Source organism: Chelonoidis abingdonii, chromosome 11 (genome assembly GCF_003597395.2).
Source record: "Chelonoidis abingdonii isolate Lonesome George chromosome 11, CheloAbing_2.0, whole genome shotgun sequence".
NCBI classification, from domain to species: Eukaryota; Metazoa; Chordata; order Testudines; family Testudinidae; genus Chelonoidis; species Chelonoidis abingdonii.
The window spans coordinates 50,816,265-50,833,929 of NC_133779.1; the positions used below are offsets into that span (position 1 = coordinate 50,816,265).

Sequence of the window (17,665 nt, forward strand, 5' to 3'; positions counted from 1 at the left end):
ATGTCCCCTCTCAGTTATCTCTTCTCCAGACTAGACAAACCCAATTTTTTCAAGCTTTCCTCCTAAGTCGGGTGTTCTTGACCTTTAATCATTTTTGTTGCTCTCCTCTAGACTTTCTCCAGTTTGTCCACATCTTTCCCAAAGTGTGGTGCCCAGAACTGTGCACACTTCTCCAACGGAGACCATAGCAGGGCGGCATAGAGAAGAATTACTTCTCATGTCTTGCTTACAATGGAGTTTTGGCTGCTTACTTGTAAGTGTGAAGATTCGGGGAAGGGGTTGCATTTGGTGCAATGGTCTGATTCTCTCTGTTGTCCTGGGCTGTCTGGATTGCCCCTTCTCTCATCAGTGGGGCCCTGGTCTGCAGCTTCGTCAATGAAACAACCCAATGCAAACCCGTTTGCTAGAGCTGTAGCCCTCTCATCTTGTGATCAGCCCTCGGATGCTACCAAAGGGTCACCCCACAGGTGGCTGCATTGCACCAATGGGTGAAGCAAGCCCAGTAGAGGTCATATCCCACACGGAAGAGACTGGCCTGTCACGAGCACGAAGGGACTCGTTATGGAGGCTGCTGGCTGCAGACTGACCCTGTGGTTCTCTCCAGCTCTCACGCTGGGCTGCCCAGTGTTACCACATCTGGCTCGTGTCTGTAACATTGGGATAATGTTTACCCACTAGAGCTGATGAGAAAATGGTTTCTCCCCTCCCCATGGACAATTTGAACAGTTTCACTGAAAAAAAATCAAAAGGCAAAATAGTTCAATTTGGAAATGCTTCCATGGAGCCTCATGGGAGCTGTAGCTCAAATGCCTCCTGCCGCCACTCTCCTCTATAAGCTGACTCCCTGCTCAGACTACATATCCCATGATACATCATAATCCCCCCTCTTGGAGTGGTGAGGCTGGGTATTGTAGGAGTCCCATGGCCAAGGTGCATCATGAGAGATGAAGTCCAGTTAGGGAGCCTGCCCCACAGAAGAGATAGGGCACATATGGGAGTTGTACTCCAGCTTCCTTGAGGCAAGCAGCAGGGGTCAGAATCTATATTGTTTCATTTTTAGGCATTTGTTTTTGCTTGATGAAAAACATCAAAGCTTTCCATAGGAAGCAGGCAGAGGACTCTCTACAAAATATTTCATTTTGTCAAACGTCCAATTTTCAATGTGCAGTTTGGATGAAAAGTTTTTGAGCAGCTGTTTTAGCCGCCTCATCGGGTGAAAGGGACTACCATGTATTTGTAATGCTTTCAAAGAGCATTGAGCTCCTCCAACGAAAGGCCCAAGAGAATCCTGGTCGAGGCTTAACAGGACAGCAAGCAACGAACAGGGCTGGGGTGTCGCCTCGCGCTGCCCAACCTGACACGAGACCAGGAGGTCTGTGTTTGTAGATGCTATTGGCAACGTTGAATCAGTGCCCCAGTGACCATTCAGCCGGAATACAGAGCAAACCACCAAGCAAGGGACGGGTTATTCCCAACTGGGTTTATTTAAAAATAAAATCATGTCAGTCTCACCAGAACCTGTCACACCGGAGTAGGGCTGCAAGTGTGCCCGGGATACGGAGTGGGCACAGGTGCTGCCATATTGCCAGAACACAGGCAAATTATCCTCCCCTTCCAACCCTAGAGAGGCAACGACTCCAGTGCTGCAAGGACAGGGGGAACACGAAGCCACCTGCAGAACCCCGCCAGGAGGTGGAATCCAGGCCACCTCCCTCCTTTTGCTGTTGCATCCCAAGGTTTCAGAATCTGGGTTATGCAATTCCCCCCTCAGCCGTGTGTCTGTCCCTACAGTGGGGGGTCCGACTGGACAGAACTCAGCAGCAGGGCGTGCATCACACAGGCTGTAATGGACTGGTGCATACGAATGAGAGACGCTGGGGCGATGGAGCAGATTCAGGATTTTGGAGACACAGTGGCTAGAGTTCCACAGCTCATATGGGTAGAGACCTGCTCCTCCAGAGCTGCGGGGCAAGAGTTCTAATCCCCACAACGGAGTCTGTTGTCTGCAGATGCTGATTCTTTCACCCACACATCCCAGGGGGAGGGAGATGCCTATGTTTGTTTGCTGCTGTTTTTTTGGGGGGAGGGGAGAGAAGCTCCTAGAACAGGGACGATCCCGCGTCTGACTTTGCAAATCAAAAGAGGAGAAGGGCAGAGTATAAACAATGGCAAGCACGAAAGGCTAGTACAGAAGCCGAGGAGGAGACAGCCACGGATGCTGAGTCAGAGATGCGGATACTCCACGATGCCAGCTCAGGAATCCAGCTGCTTCTTTGGAACAGTGCTCAGGGCGGCGGGCTCACATCTTGGGGAAGCTGGCCAGGTTGGCGATGCCGCAGGCATTGTTCATGTTCCGGGCCATCAGGATATAACCCTTGTTGCCCCACTCCTCTCCCCAGCTGCGGAGAGAAAGGAGAGGGAGTGAAAAGCTCTGCTGGGATTCATTGGCTCTTCCCCAGCTCTGTAAAATCACCCTGGCCCAGTGCCACCTTTCCTCACCACGGGGCTCCTGGCAGAGGCTGTGGCTGCATTCGGAGGCAGGCACCCTTAGAAGGCGCTGGCTGGCATTGGATTACCTGTTCTTGATGATCCAGTGCTTGCTGCCCTTCTGTGTGCCGTATCCCACAGCCAGCACCGCGTGGTTGATGTTCTCCGCGTTGCAGCTTTCATCGTAGTACACACCTGGGGGATGGAAGGCGGGAGTCACTCGCGGGCATAACAGCACTTTAGGACAGAGGAATCACCAGACTGGACCAGCCCCGCGACCCAGCTAGCCCAGAATCTCGTCTCTGATAGCGCATCTGAGGAAAGCACAAGGACCCCACAGCAGGCAGATGTGGGATAATCTGCCTGCCATGTTAGATCTCATCCTGGCCTCTAATAGCTAGAGCTAGGCTTAAACCCATCCCCCTCTCTGTGCCTCAGTTTCCCCATCTGTACAATAAGGATAATGATACTGACCTCCTTGGCAAAGCATTTTGAGATCTACTCTAGCTCTTATCTAGTGCCTGTTATTATTATTATTAAATCCTGAAGCACAAGGTTTAGTATCCCTTCCAAAAACGGTGTGAGTGAATGGCGACAACTCTGGCTGTGCGTGTTATCTACATAAAGGTCTCATCTCCTTTTGAATCTTGTTAAGTTCTTGGTCTCAATGCCTTCCTGTGGCAATAAGTCCCACAGCCCAATTACACTCGGTGTAGAAAAGACTGGAAATGAAGTGCAAGTTGTTATCAGTGAGGGTAATTAACCGCTGAAACAATTTACTGAGGTGCATGGTAGATTCTTGACTGTAAAATTGCTTGTGAGAGGGATTGAGCTAGACGGCCTATCTTAGTGAAACAGCCCAGCAGAAGTTAATTCAGGGAAGTCCCATGGCTTGTGTTATATAGGAGGTCAGACTATCAGAGGCAATCAGTTATTTTTTGCCAAAGTCCAAATGTCTTGATCAAGGTGGTAGTTAAAGGTCCAGACTCCACAGAAAACAGTAATCAGTAAATGAAAAGATTTGGGGGTCCATTCACAAATGTCTGGCAGTCCAGATTTGGCCCACAATCCACCTGTCAACTACCCCTGTTGGATAATCACCATGGTCCCTTCTGGCCTTGGAAGCTAGGAATTTATTTCCTTTTAATCCATTTCAGATTTGGCCATCCTTTAAATTTCATCAGCTGTTCATGCAAAGCATGACAATCAATGCAAAGTGTCCTTAGTTAACGCTGATTGTTAGGAGTCAGCCCATTGTAAAGCAGGATCCTCACCCTGCAGGCAGCTTGGCCATGCAAGCCTTCAAACACACACCCTGTGCAGGGAATCATCATTAGCATAAAAGGTGGCACACTACACACAACTCACTGTGTGAGAGAAGCTATCCCAGAACCCAGCTCCTGTCTGCTCTGCCTGTGCATTAAAGATCTGTTGGCACTTCGCATTAGATCAAGGGAAGCCCTTGGTTAAAATTTCTCCTCTGTCTGCTCAGCGGCTGCCTTCCACCCCAGAGGTGGCTGCATTTCCGTGACGTTACACAGCAGAGGGTGGAAGGTGCGATGATTAAGCGAGATAAAATGTGAAGAGTGGGGTCTGACCCTCCCCTCGATGCCCAACATACCTGAGACCCCCTTCCACCAGCAAAAGCCAAGGTGGAGGAGACCCCACCCTATGGGCAATGCCCAGGCCATCACCTGGGCTCATAAGGTTCCACTCTTCCTACCTCTGCTGTAGAACTGGAAGGAGGACAGGCTGGCATCAATGCCCACAGATACAGGCCCCACCCTGGCCACGGCTCTCTTCAAGGCCTTCTCATTCCCTTCTGGGATTTCCTTGTACCCACGACACTTGGCAGCTTTTCCAGTAGGGCTGTACATGCAGCTTTCATCCTGCAGGGGGCAGAGAGAGAGCAGCAGATAGAGCAGGTTGCAATTCCACTGTCAAAGGAGGTTTTGGGGGGATGGAAACTGGCTGTTTTGTCGACTTGGAAATTTCCAAGGGATTCTGATGATTTTTTCTAAGTTTTATAGAAAAAAAACTTTTTATTTTTCCCACCCAAGTTTTTGGCAACCAAAACTGAAAAGGTCTGGCCGGTTTGAGAGAACCGACTGACTGACATTTTTCTGTTTCCGGTTGCAAAAAAAAAACCCCAACATATTAAAATTTTGGTTTCCAAGAAAAACTTGGAAAACTTTGTGGAAAACAAAAACATTTTCAATTTCATCCCAATTTTGTGCTGGGGAAAAAATAAATAAATAGAATTTCTCAGCCTGCTCTTGTGATTAGCCAAGCAAGGGAAAAATACCTGGGGGGAGAGGGGGTTTGCTCTATGTCCCTGATATCCCAGGAAAACATCCTCCTCCGTCATCCTGGTCAGGTTTGGAATAACTGTCCCAGGGAGACAAGGACACCTGCAGAACCCATCCCGGGTTTTACGTGAGAACTGCCCTGCTGGGGCATAGGGACTGGGTCCCTACGCAGCAGCCTGGGTGCACTGGAGAAAGTTACTAGCTCTGTAACGAAGCTGCTGGCTCATTCCTGAGCACTGTGTGAACTGTAAGTGCAACATCCAGCCCACAATCTCTCCAGCACAGAAAAGGGTAGTGTGACCAGAGCGGGCCTGCTCGGAGGAACGGCCAGGTAGCGTGGGAGTTAGGAGTGACAGGTTGAGAACCAGGGTGGGGAACAGCTAGACCGCAGGGGGATTAGTAGTCAGGGCTGCTGGATACCCAGGAGGCTCAGTTGTGAGTCGAGCTGGGCAAATAACTGATTATTCATGTCAGGTTGAACCAAATTGATATTTTTCTGGTGTTTCTGATGCATCAAAGCAGTCGGGGCTGGGTCTGTTCAGGGGAGCCAGACCTGAAACCGGGGCTCCCGCCTGCCAAGGAAGTGCCCTGGCAGGGCTAGAAGTTACAAAGGGACCACCATCCCCACCGCCGCCTCTTCTTGGTGACTGGCTGAAAGGATTCATGTCAAAATCGGGGCTCATTTCGCCTCGACCAAAACTACATTTTTGCTGGAGTAAACTAGGTGTCCTGGAAGTTCTGCCCCGGTCTGGTGAGGAGCCCTGCCCCATCTCAGGAGCTCTTATATCATGGCACAGCTCCTTGCATCAGGTCTCTGCAGGAGACGCAGAGCAGACGGGCAGTTGCACAAACAGGCAGGGAGCGGGAGGCATCTCAACAGGGCAGGGCTGGCCCAAGTTACTTCCCCAGCAGCAGCAGGAAATCAACGGTCACTAGAGTCACCATCTAGTGACTACCCCTTATCTGGGCTGGATCAAGCCAGCTCCACTCACTGCCATCCTCTGGGCAAGAAGGTGCGAGTCCCTCTCACCCAGCCCTGCAAAATTCTACTCCGAGGTGCTGGCGGCTGCACTGCCCTCGGTGTCATGGCGAGCAGACCTCACGCCTGGGCTGGTGCGTTGCCATAATCCCCCCCTCCGCCCCTAGCTGCTCTCATCTCTGTCCCCAAGTTGATAGGCACTGACCTGGCCGATGTAGGGGTAAGAGTCCTCCGAGTCGATGCCCCTGTTCTCCTTCACATACTCGAAAGCGTTGGTCATGTAGCCGCCCCCGCAGCCGTCGTTGTTGGTCACGCAGTCGACCAGGTTCTGCGGGCTGAGACCCAGCAGCTTTCCTGTCTGCCGCTTGAGCTGCCCCTCCAGGGCCCCAACGGAGCTGAAAGCCCAGCAGGAGCCACACTGACCCTGATGCACAGGAGGGAAGATGGTCAGAAGTGAGAGGCTGTTCCTAGCCTGAGGAGCAGGAGCAGCAGAGAGGGAGAGCAGAAAGCAGCCAGCGTTTGTGGTTATTCCCCCCACTGAAATGTAAGGATCTCACAGGAGTCAGAGTCAGATCTTGGTCACCCTGGCGTAAATCTGGAGCCACTCCACCTCCGTGGAACCGAGCCCAGACTCAGCCACTGGCTCTCTGAGCTGGCCCTGAAAAGTCCCACCCAACAAGCGAAGGGCGGTGTAGGGCAGTCGTATGGTTCAACCGGAGTGGACAAGGAAGCGCAGAGCTCAGAGAACAGCACCACTTACCTGGTTCTTCACGGGCGTCACGTAGCCCTTCTTCCTCCAGTCCACCGAGTCTGGCACCTTCTCCTCCCAGTCAGGAACATAGACTGTGTCATTGCTGGGCCCACGCGACGGAGGGACCTTCAGCCCCGTCATCTTCTGCACCACCTCCTCACTGGTCTAGGGAGGGAGAGGCGGACGTTTGGCAAAGCCGGGCGCTGGTGGACGTTTCGGAGTTGCCGTTGGGCCAGAGCTGGCACGCATGGCCCAGGGCGGGAGGGGCAGTGACTCAAGGCACTGCCTGGGGAATTGCACGGTAGAGGAGAACTTTAGCATGGCTAAACCTCCCGGGCTGGCACCCACCCTGGGTAGAGAGGAAAACGAGCTTCTGCCAAGAGAGAATTCCTCTCTCTTGCCCAGCCATGAACAGAGAGTGTTTAAGCTGGTGCGGCACGGACTCAGGAGTCAAATCATTCAGGCGCAGAAGCAGGTTGTGCCACTAGGGTCCGGCAGCCAGACTCGGTGAACGGACAGACCAGGATAGGAACAAAGACCTGCGCTCAGACGCCTTCCCCACTTTGTTAGTGTGTGTATCACCGCAGCCCCTTCACTGGGCTGGAGCAGGGGGGAGGGCTGTAAATGGGGGTGCTGGCTCTGGGGTGGAGCCAGAAATGAGGGGTTCAGGGTGCGGGAGGGGGCTGAGGCAGGGATTTGGAGTCTGGGAGGGGTGCAGGCTCTGGGGTGAGGGCAGCGTGCGGAGCCCTGTGTCATCCCCCACAGGAGCTGGACCTGTTGGCCGCTTCTGGGACGCGGCACAGTGCCAGGACAGGTAGGGACAAGTCGGCCTTAGATCCCGTAGCACCACTGACCAGACTTAACGGCCCAGTCATTGACCGGAGCCGCCAGGGTCCCTTTTCAATCAGGCGTTCCAGTCGAAAACCAGACGCCTGGTCACCCTAAACCGAACACCCCGGCAATGATTGTGGGACAGAGAGTAACATTGCTGCAGCGCCTGGGGATAATTCACAGAGGATCTGGAAATACCCTGGCATGTCATCCACCTACCATGTCTCCCAGGTGGTTCATGGCCAGTTCATAGGTGTGGGTGCCCAGAGAGAACTCCAGATTGTGGGTGGTGATGTACTTGAGGTTCTTCTCCCAGATCAGCCGGCGCGAGAGCTCGTCCATCTGCGAGGCAAGGAGGATCCAGGAATGGAAAAACACCAGGCCATTGGACACCAACAGCTGGACCCTGCTTGGCTCCCACCGGCGCTAGCTTGGGAGCTGCAGCAGGGTCTGGAGCCCACGTGGTGAGGGTGAGAGTTATTGCTGTCCCCATGCAACACAGAGATCGAGAGCACTGGAATAGGGCCTCCCATATTGCCCTGGGATGGGCAAGGTGATATCCCAGGTCTTGGACCCAGGCCTGGGAGTTCCCAGACACCTGCCACCCAATGGCTACTGAAGCCCACTGGGCTGAGAAGCCATCAGGGCTATAGCCCCAACCCAGACACCACCCCCAGGAGCTGTGATTGGAGGATCACCCAGCTCCACCGATTGGTCCAGCTATGCTATTTAAGGATGAGAAATAGGAAGTTTGTCTGAGGAACCAGGTGGTTTCCTGTTGTGGCTGTATCTGACCCTGCTTGTGCCTGGCCCCCGCACCCAGTCCTGTTCCTGCTCTGCTCCTGCCTCACCCCTGGCTTCGCTGCTTCTGTTCCCACTGTGCTGCTGGCCTCCAGTGACCAGTCCTGGCTCCAACCCTGGCCTGGACTTCTACACCTGATTCCGGCATGACCCTTGGCACCTGACCTCGGCTCTGACCCTCAGCTTCTATTGCTGGTTCTCCATCTGGCTTGATCCCTGGCTCTGGGAACTAGCAGTTGACTCTGGTGCCGACCCTTGGCTCCGTTCCCCAACCTGTACCCCTGCTCCACCCACTAGACCTGATCACCTCTATCCCAGTCCGTAAGAGCCAGTCAACATCCATACAACACCCTGGTGGCGTGTGATTGCTTTCAAGCTTCATTAGAATTCCCCAGGCTGGCCAAAGCAATAGTGGGTCCCATTTCCCTGGACCGGGGGACAGCTCAGTGGTTTGAGTACTGGCCTGCTAAACCCAAGGTTGTGAGTTCAATCCTTGAGGGGGCCATTTCGGGATCTGGGGCAAAAATCTGTCAGGGGATTGGTCCCGCTTTGAGCAAGGGGTTGGACTACAACCTCCTGAGGTCCCTCCCAACCCTGATATTCTCTGATTCTAATAAGTGGCTGGGGGGTGCCACGGACAGCCCTTGCCTTCTGTGCCAGCAGGCCAAGGTTCAAATCCTGGACGTACCTTATGCAGGGGATAACTGGGGACTTCTTATGCAGGAGCTCAGGCTTAGTGGGTCTTGTCTAGCCTTAAGCTCTAGTCCTACATTCCTCCAGGGTCATACAGCCACTCAGCCTTTCCCCATTGCTAGGTCCTGCCCTCCTTCAGGGGTCTCCCATAGCCCCCTGCCACTGAACTTCTAGCCCCATAAGACCTGCTCTGCCCATAACACTAATCCCTCCACTCCCTACTCCTCTGGGGAAGTGGAGTCTCATTGCCAGTGCTAGGTGCCTTTCCAGCCCCAAAGCACTCCATCGGCCACTCGAAAACCAGCTGCTCCGTTCTCAATAAACCTCAGTGCTCTGGCTGCAGGGGACTCTCCACACCCATTGACGCTGGGGCAGAGTGGGAGTAAAGTGCTACCGGTCCCTCTGACGTGGCAGGTCTCTGCAGCAACCACAGGAGGGTGAACCAGGCCCACGATCTTTAGCAGAGAAGACACACCTCGGCTCTGCGCGCGCTAACAGCACGGGTACTGCTTTTGGGGCCCAGCCTGCCGAGCGTTCAGTCCCACAGCTATGCTGAAGCCCAGTCCCCCAAGCGTCCTGTCCCGTATGGAGCTGCCAGACTCCCCGCCCCCACTACCCCGGGTACCTTGCCGTTGTACTGTTTGTGGTAGGTTTTCTTCCATAGCTCCCAATGGGAATCCAGTGCCTCCTCTGGGTATATGCTGGCCTTCACTGCCGGCAGCAGCAGGGCTAGGAGGCTGATCCACCACATCCTGCGAGGGCGGAGGGGAAAGCCATGAGCAGGGCAATGTAGGAGGGCAGCACTGGAGAGGTTAAAGCGATACGAGATACACACCCCACCCTGGACAACCTCTAACCAAACTGGGTCACTACAGATCCCCCTGGCACTGTACAGATTGCACACTCTGCATGCATGACAGTCCGCATAGTGGTCAGTCCGCATAGAGGACAACAACCTACTACAGCTGCCAGAGCTGCCCTTTTAGCTCCAGTGGTGGAAGTCGGGGCTGCAGTGCTGAAAGTTTGGGTTTGCACTCGGCTGATGACCCACAGAAGAGGGGGCGTCATTCCACCGGCAGGTGTTATTGCCCTGTTCTATCCCAGGTGCAGCTCAAGCGATTGCCTCCCATGCGTTACCCCTGCGGCTGCAGGTAGCTGGGGCCTAGCGTTGCTGTGGGGTGGCGGATGGGCTCCGGCCCTGCCCCATCCCGCACCGTGCCTGCTCTGTGACTAGAGCAAGGACTTTGCTCTTGAATTCTGGTGACATGGAGCCCTCAGCAGCACTCCGCTCCCCTGACCACAAACGCAAAGCCTGGCCAGGGGGAGGGTTTTACATAGGGCCGGTCAATGAAAACCTCCACGTGAGCCAGGCTCTTCTTTACCAGCCGGATCCCAGCCCCTGGACTGCCTCGTCGGATGTGCAAGCAGCCATCATATGAGCCTCAGCAGCTGGTTCCCATTAGGGCCTTTTGGCAGACGCCTGGGAGATTTTGGAGGAATGCAGAGCAAGCCGGCTGGGCTCGTTAACTCTGCTTCACGGCAGCGCAGCCTGGCAAAGGCCGGCCCAGGATAAAACCCGCCCCGGCTCATTGCTGCCTCAGCTGCCCCCAGTTCAAGGCATTTCCCACAGGTGGGTAGCGTTCTTGCCACCTTACAGATGGGAAACTGAGGCACAGACTGGCCTGAGGTCTTGCAGCAAGTCAACGACCTTGCTGGAAACAGAACCTAGGTGTTCTGGCTGCCGAGCCAGTTGCTCTAACCACTGGGCCGCCCAGGATCCCCTTAAGCCTGCTATCCCTGTTTCCCAGCCTAGGAAACTCAGGGCAGCGTGGGGAAGGGATGTGTCCCAGGGAATGCAGGTCCCCCAACGGTCACTCCTGCCCTCGGGAGCTCCCAGGATCAAGCCCTGAGCTCCCATGTCACAGCCAGCATTACCACCGCTTTCACGCTCGCCTGAGCTCCCTCTGCCTGCATCCACCCTCCAGCCCTGCCTGGCACCCAGCGTCCAAGTGACCAGGGATGAATGAATGGCTCCTCCCGCTCTGCCACCACCCATCTTCCCCATGCTGGGATCAGCTTGCTGAACCCCTCTTCAGAAATCAGGGACCACCAGGGCGGTCTAATGGCTGGAGCACTGACTGGACTGGATGCGGAGCATCTGGGCTCTGTCTCTGGCATAACCCTAGGAGAAGTATGTGCCTCAGTTTCCCTTCTCTCACCTTTTGTCTGCCTGGTGAGTTCTGAGTGGAAGCCCTTGAGGGCAGGGGCTGTTTCTCACTCCAAGTATGCACCAGACCTAATCCAGTGGAAGCCCTGGCTCTCCAGGAAGGCCTCCAAGCGCTCCCATAAAACTAAAAACAAGCCAGACTCCCTGTTCGGTTTACAAGCCGGGCTATCAACCCGGGATTCCAAACTGCTTCCGTTCCCCTGGGCCTAGGGGAAGTTCAGCCCCAGCAGCAAACTTCTGAAACTGCCCCAGGCCTCTGGTGGCTGGTTCTGATGCTTGGGGGAGAAGGAAACGAAAGCGAACTGTCGGAGGCTATGAAACCCCTTCTGCCCCCCCAGAGAAAGCTCTGTAATCTGCACCACAGGGCACAGGCAGGAGAATTTCTGCTTCGTACCCCACAGGCATAGGGTGCTCAGACCCAGCAGCCCTGGTGGCTATGTCTGGAAAGCTGTCAGATCCCCCTTTGCTGCTAAGGAGGAAAACGGGGCTCACCTGTAAGTCGTGGCTGCTCTCAGATACCAAAGTTAGCGACTGCTTCGCCGTGCCCAGAAGAGACCCCTGAGCAGAGATGAGAGCCAGGATGCTGCAGCTCTGCTCGCCTGCTAGTTCTTTTTATGCTGGCTGGATTGAGGAAGTCGGGCAGGCGACTGGAAAATATGGGCTGCCAGTTGCATGCAGGGTTTCTCAGATTTGCATATGGGCCTGGCCGGGGAGTGGGGGGGGCTGCAGGGAGCAGTGCTGGCTGGGTGTTCGGTTTCACATGACTTGCAGCTGCCTGCAGAACTTAGTCACCTCTGTGCTTTGCAGGCCCAGGCCTCACCCGGCCTTGCCCCCTGTGGGATCATTTGCACCTGAGCAAAGCAGGTGCAGGGGAGAACTTTAGGGGGGAGGGGGCTGTGTCTATCCCCCCCCCCCCCCAAAGCTCCAGTAGAACACAGATTTCCTGAGCACACACCCATCCCAGTGTGCACAATCCTCACCCTGCCCCAGATTGGGAGGGCGCTTTACATTGCCTGGGAAGCCCAAAGGGCACTTTGCTTTTAATGCCACCCCGTAGAGTCACAGGTACCTCCCCTACCGAGTCCATCAGCAACGCATGGAGGGTGCTAGCCAAGGAGGACCTGAGCACCTTGCGTTTCCTCTGGCTTTGGGACAGGTCACCCCTGGCAGGATTAGTCCCAGAAGGGCCTAATCCTCAGCCCTGAGTACCCCTTGTTCCAGCTGCTGATTGGAGCTGTGGGCACTCGGCCCCTGGGCAATTTAACCCCATAACTAGCTGCAGGAGTCACTTGGGTCAACACAAGGCTGGGCCTTGCCCCCCTAGGTCAGCACACAGCACGCTACTTGCGTGATGCTGCCTCTTAGAGGAGGCACCGGGGGATTGATCCAGTGACCTCCGGAGCTCAGAGAGCAGGAGTGGCTACAGCTCAAGCTGAAGCTAAAGCAACACACATCCACCCCTCTCCCCCCAGCCACACATCCACCCAGCCCAGCACAGGCCTGGGAACTGAACCCATGAATTGCAGCCATGGAGGAGCGTGCGAGGCGTTACACGTCCCACACTGTGCCTGATCTGCTGAGGCTGCTCCAGGCCCAGGCTCTTTAGCTCACGCTGTAGAGCAGCATTTCTCAAATGTGGCCACCAGGGGCTTTTCTTGCAGCCACACAGGCTCCTGGGCTGTGACTGTGGGAGCGGGGAGGGCAGCAATGCACCCCCTTGGTGTTGGTTGCTGGGGCCGCCAGCAGGGGTTGGGCCCTGGCCCCATCTGGAGACCCCGGAGCATAAAGCTAAAGCTAATCAAGTATTTTAGGAACAACCGTGAGCGCAGCCACCAGCAAAGTTGGTGGCCGCACTCTGAGGCCACCAAATAATTTGTCCAGAGAACCCCCGGAGACTCATGTGCTTAGCTAGGCAGGGCCCAGATTCAATCCCCAGGGCCAGCCAAGAGGTTGTTCAGCGATGGACTTAGATACGTAGCTTGCCGTAGAGCGGGGATGAAGCTGTCACGGCTGCAGGGGGGCAGAGGGGAGATCGGATTCAGGACCAAGTGGGATTTGACCCTATGTGCCTCTAAGGGCAGGACTCGGGTTTCCCTCTGAATTCTTGGTCTCTCTGCACAACACAACAGCTGATGCCATTTGGGCTGGCTTTAGCAAGGGAAGGAACCAGAGAGATCCAGCAAAGGTGTTCCACTTTTCTACAGTAACACCTAGGAGCCCCGGTCATGGAGCAGGGCCCCGGAGCACTAGGCGCTGCACATTGAATAGACTGTCCTTCCCCCAAAGAGCTTCCCATCTAAGTAAAGGCATTAGCTAGAAAATGGGTGCTTGGGAATTTCAAAGCTGCCCCAAGGACTGGATTAAATTTAACAGGAACCTGGCAACCAGCTCATCAGCTGCTTTGCGCATCATCCCAGCCTGAATGACTCTGATCCACTCATCCTGCGGATTCCCCTTCGAACTGGTCAGAAAACTTTCCTCTTATTCATACCAAAGTACGGCGTTCCATACAGACATGAGTCGCTCAAGGTGACCCCAATGGCGTCTGTCCGGCTAATCTGATCTAGCGCTTTTCATCCATAGGTCTCAAAGGGCTTCACAGTGGAAGTCAGTATCATTATCCCCATTGTGTGAATGGGGAAACTGAGGCACGGAGCCGGGACACAACTTGCCCAACAGGTCAGTGGCAGAGCTGGGATATAGAACCCAGATCTTTTGAGTCGCAGCCCAGTGCCCTTCCCACTAAGTCGCACTGCCTCTGGCCTAGCTTCCTCAGATAGGCCCGATCTTTCATTGCTCTACAGCTTGTGGAAGTATTTTGACTAGTGCAAAAAATGCTGCCGTATTAAGCTGGCGACATTTGATCTTGGTTTTGCGCTGCTGTAAATGACCGTGTGAGCGACGGAGAATTGCACCATCTTACCTAATTCTGTTAGGCTGCTCTACAATACAGGGGTTTAACCTGTGGGGGGTGACAACAAGGTGTCAGGGGGCTCCACTCCCATAGTGCTGGATGGGAGGGGCGCCCGGGGCTGGATGAGAAGCCCAGCTCTGCCCTGAGTGTTACGACAACTTCTAGTGTAGAAAGGCAGAACAAAGCCCAGTGGCCGGCGGTTAAAGCCACACAAATTCAGATTAGGAATCAGGCACGAACTTTGACCAGCGAGAGTGATTAAGTTTCTTCCCCCCACCTCATCTTCTAACACAATCTGGCTGCCTTTCTGGAAGGGACGTGTTAGTTAGACACAGGCTCTTGGCCTCTAGCCAGCAGGAACAGGGTGAAGTTCTCTAGCTTGTCTGACCTCCTGTATAGCACAAGATGATCTAACAGCCCCTTCTGGCCTTTCCGTCTACTGATCTCTGAATAAGCAGGAGGGAACAGCTGTCTTTTTCCAGAGAGCAAAATAATTCCATGTCACCCTCAGTTAGACAAAATACCATTAGAGACCACGCTGACAAGACTCAACAAGCCACAAAACCAGAGCCATGACAGTAAAGACAGAGTGTACGTCGGTCATACCCAGCCATCAGATCTGAAGGCACAGAGCAAATAATAAATGCACACTCTCCATTTGGATAACTGAGTGAAGGTCGGCCCTGCAACGGATGGGGGACTGCAGTGCGGGTAGCCCCACCAGGGCCAGATTTAATATAGTTGAGTGGCTAACGGTAGCAGCAAAGACCCGGCCAGCATGGAGCCTGGTGCGGGCCAGCAATGTGAGTACGTACCCAGGCGTATCTTCGCAGCAGACACATAGGGAAGTTAGATAAAATATATAATTCCTCTCGCTGGAAGGTTGCAACTTAACACAACTTTCTTGCGTAGAATTCAGAACGAGAACACACACAACCCCCCCAAAAACAGATGCAAACGCAGGCCTGAATTGACTGCAGCTAGACCCAGACTGCACGTTTCCCGACGGAGTCCCGTAACCTGCCCATAGCAGCTGGAAAAACCTTGAAATCTCAAGTGACAGCTTACAGTTTTTGACACTTAGAGTTTTGACATTAGAGTTTTAATACACTGTCCTTAGCTGCCGCTGCATCTTCGCTGCTATCTTTAGCCATGCCTGCAGGGATGAAAACTAGGTGGAGATGCCAACCCAGGCTGCAATCATACCTCCTATAACACCTTGGAACACTAAATCAAGGAGAGGCCCCATCCAAATCCCACTGAAGTCCAAGAAAAGAAAAGGAGTTGGATTGGGCTCTAAAGGCCAAACACAAATCCAGGGCAGAATTAAGGTTATTTGGATGCTGATCACTGCAAAACAGTCTGTGTGCCAGAGCTGTTGATTAGAATGTTAAATTGATGGATTTCCAGTTTTAAATGCTTTGGTGGGGAGGGGGGAAGGATGTGTTTCATCCAGAGTATCCTTTTGAACTGCACTTAACCTCCACCAAATCTTTGTTGTTGGGGGCATTACAATCACAAGGCTAGGACATGGGAGCGGGGGAGTAAAGCCCCTGCAGTATGGGAACGTGCTCATTGGCAGACAAAGGGTTCCTCTCCCTGTTTGTAGCAGTGGCTCAGGGGAGAGGACGGCATTCAGCAGACCAGAAAGGTTGACTCCTGCTCTCTGAGTAAAGGTGCTTTCTGGCCTGATGCACACGCAGGGTCAGCAGTTCATGAAGCAGCTCTTCCCTTGGCAAGGCATGGAGGAAAGCAGGTGACTTGCAACAAGGAAACAGCCTTGGCTATTAACAGACAAAAAAACAGGCAGGGAGAAAGAATCGAAAAGGGCTGCCTCCTGCAGCCCACCGGGGGCGCTGTGCTTGGCACGACTGATCAAAGGAGAAAGCAAGTGGCTTTTTACCCCATGTCTGTCTCCTGTCTCTCCCCTTCCATGCCTGCAATCAGAGCCCAGTTCTTACACACCAGGTCATTGCAGGTTCTGCCTAACGAGCATCCCCATCAACCCTGTTGAGATTCGCTCCCTTTTTGTCCAGCACAATACAATGATCCAGGGACCGATTCTGCTGGTCCCTCAAGAGCCGGGGTGGGGTAGAGAATAACCATACAAATTTGGTTTCATTCTTATTTATTCCTAGTGCAGCTAGTGCTCAAAGGCATCAATTAACACATAGGGAGATCTGGGACCCTGCCCCAAAGGACTTATATTGTAAAAACAGAGCAGGGACATAGTTCCAGGTGACCAGGGCATGTTTTGGAGACAAGCCAACCAGAACCCTGCATTAGCCATTCCCATTAACATAGGGCCTGCTGGGACTCTTCATAGGAACATGCTAGGAAGCAGGGTATTTTGGTTTAAATCCCCACCATGTTTTCAGCTCCCTGCCCTGAGATACGTAACTTCAGTCCCTCCCAACAGGAGGCATTGTTTAAAGGAACACAACCACGCATGCAAGCAAACAACCTTCCACACAGCTTAAGTTCCAACTTTATCTCCCTGGTTTGCCAGGGATCTACAACCCTGGAGCTCCGTGCTGCAGATGGAGACATCTAGTGGCTAAACAGCATATTACAAGTAAACATATTGCACAGCTCCCTCTGTCAGATTCTCCTCTCTGCCCGGGAGATTTCCCCACACCACCACCCCGCCGAATTTCCCCAACCCCCCTCCTCCCCGCAGTTTTGTGAACTAGTTACATGCAGTGTTGCCAATGTAGCGATTGTTTAGAAAGTTGAATTGAAACATTAATACACACTTTAAAAGCATATAAAGTGTATGATAAAATACATGTATCTGAAAAAGTATAATAGATTTGAAAAGTATGAACATAGACTAGCTTCCTTATACAGCTGTTTTTTATGACAATGTCAGGGCATTCATTTCAGTGATGCCGGCCAACCTCATAATTTCAAATTATGATCTGTAAGCAAAGTCTAAATGAGCTCTCCCTGACAGCTAGTGATGAGCTGGGGGGAAAGGCTTCAGGACCAGATTGTATTTACGTTCACACCTAATCTACCTAGGTATCCAGCAAACAGCTGTGTTTCCCAAGTGATAGATTTTGGCTGAGGTTGGGTTACAAATCACTTGAATGGGGAGGAGGGGAATGAAATGTTGTTGTATTTATTGTATGAGTAAAGGGCAGTAGAACTGTACTTAGCCTGTGCTGATTGAGGGCATCAAGAGAGAGAGTGAGGGCAGGTGTTTTGCTTGATGGTCTGCCTGAGTCACAAGTACGATTTAAACTTTCTTCACTGTTTAAAGATAGAGCTGATTAGGCTCCATAGATAGTCTTGTTTTGTTAAGTGACCACTACAGTTGAAGTCACCGATAATCAGACCTAAGTGCTTAGACCTGCTATGGGCCAGGGTTTCTGCGGAAGAGATGGCCCGGTCTGCACTAGCACCGAGGTTCCTGCACTGAGAGCCGGGTGGAGCCTCAAGAGTCCAACTGGCAGAGGTCACAGTGGCAAGTGGCAGCAGAAGGTGACAGCGCAGGGCGATTGGCAACAGAGCGATGGAGTGAACAGAGGCACAACGAACAAAAGTGGCCAAAGAAAACTGCAAGCAGCTGGAGGAATGAGCAAGATGCCTTCTTGCCCCCCACCCGGGAGGTGAACTCATGTGAGAGCACCTCTGAACTCTGAGTCTCCACTGACCAAGGACAACATCG

The 17,665-nt window shown here is 53.3% G+C and overlaps 1 protein-coding gene across 1 annotated transcript; it reads right to left on the reverse strand.

The window, feature by feature from the left end:
* Positions 1-2,082: 2,082 nt before the first annotated feature.
* Positions 2,083-11,728, reverse strand: LOC116817658 (cathepsin K). Its single transcript, XM_032768008.2, has 8 exons — positions 11,571-11,728; positions 9,477-9,603; positions 7,577-7,699; positions 6,536-6,691; positions 5,981-6,199; positions 4,211-4,376; positions 2,577-2,682; positions 2,083-2,399 (listed from the first exon to the last, which is right to left on the reverse strand). Exons 2-8 carry the CDS (start codon positions 9,600-9,602, stop codon positions 2,300-2,302), a joined length of 996 nt encoding a protein of 331 aa, XP_032623899.1. The 5' UTR covers position 9,603; positions 11,571-11,728; the 3' UTR covers positions 2,083-2,299.
* Between the last annotated feature and the right edge of the window lie 5,937 nt (positions 11,729-17,665).

What these genes read in the sequence shown, in the direction of transcription:
- LOC116817658 (XM_032768008.2), bottom strand. Translation starts at nt 9,602, where the DNA reads ATGTGGTGGATCAGCCTCCTAGCCCTGCTGCTGCCGGCAGTGAAGGCC. An exon ending in ACAAACAGTACAACGGCAAG is followed by an intron (nt 7,700 to 9,476) that starts GTACCCGGGGTA and finishes CTTGCCTCGCAG; the next exon opens with ATGGACGAGCTCTCGCGCCG. An exon ending in CTTACCCCTACATCGGCCAG is followed by an intron (nt 4,377 to 5,980) that starts GTCAGTGCCTAT and finishes TGCCCCCTGCAG; the next exon opens with GATGAAAGCTGCATGTACAG.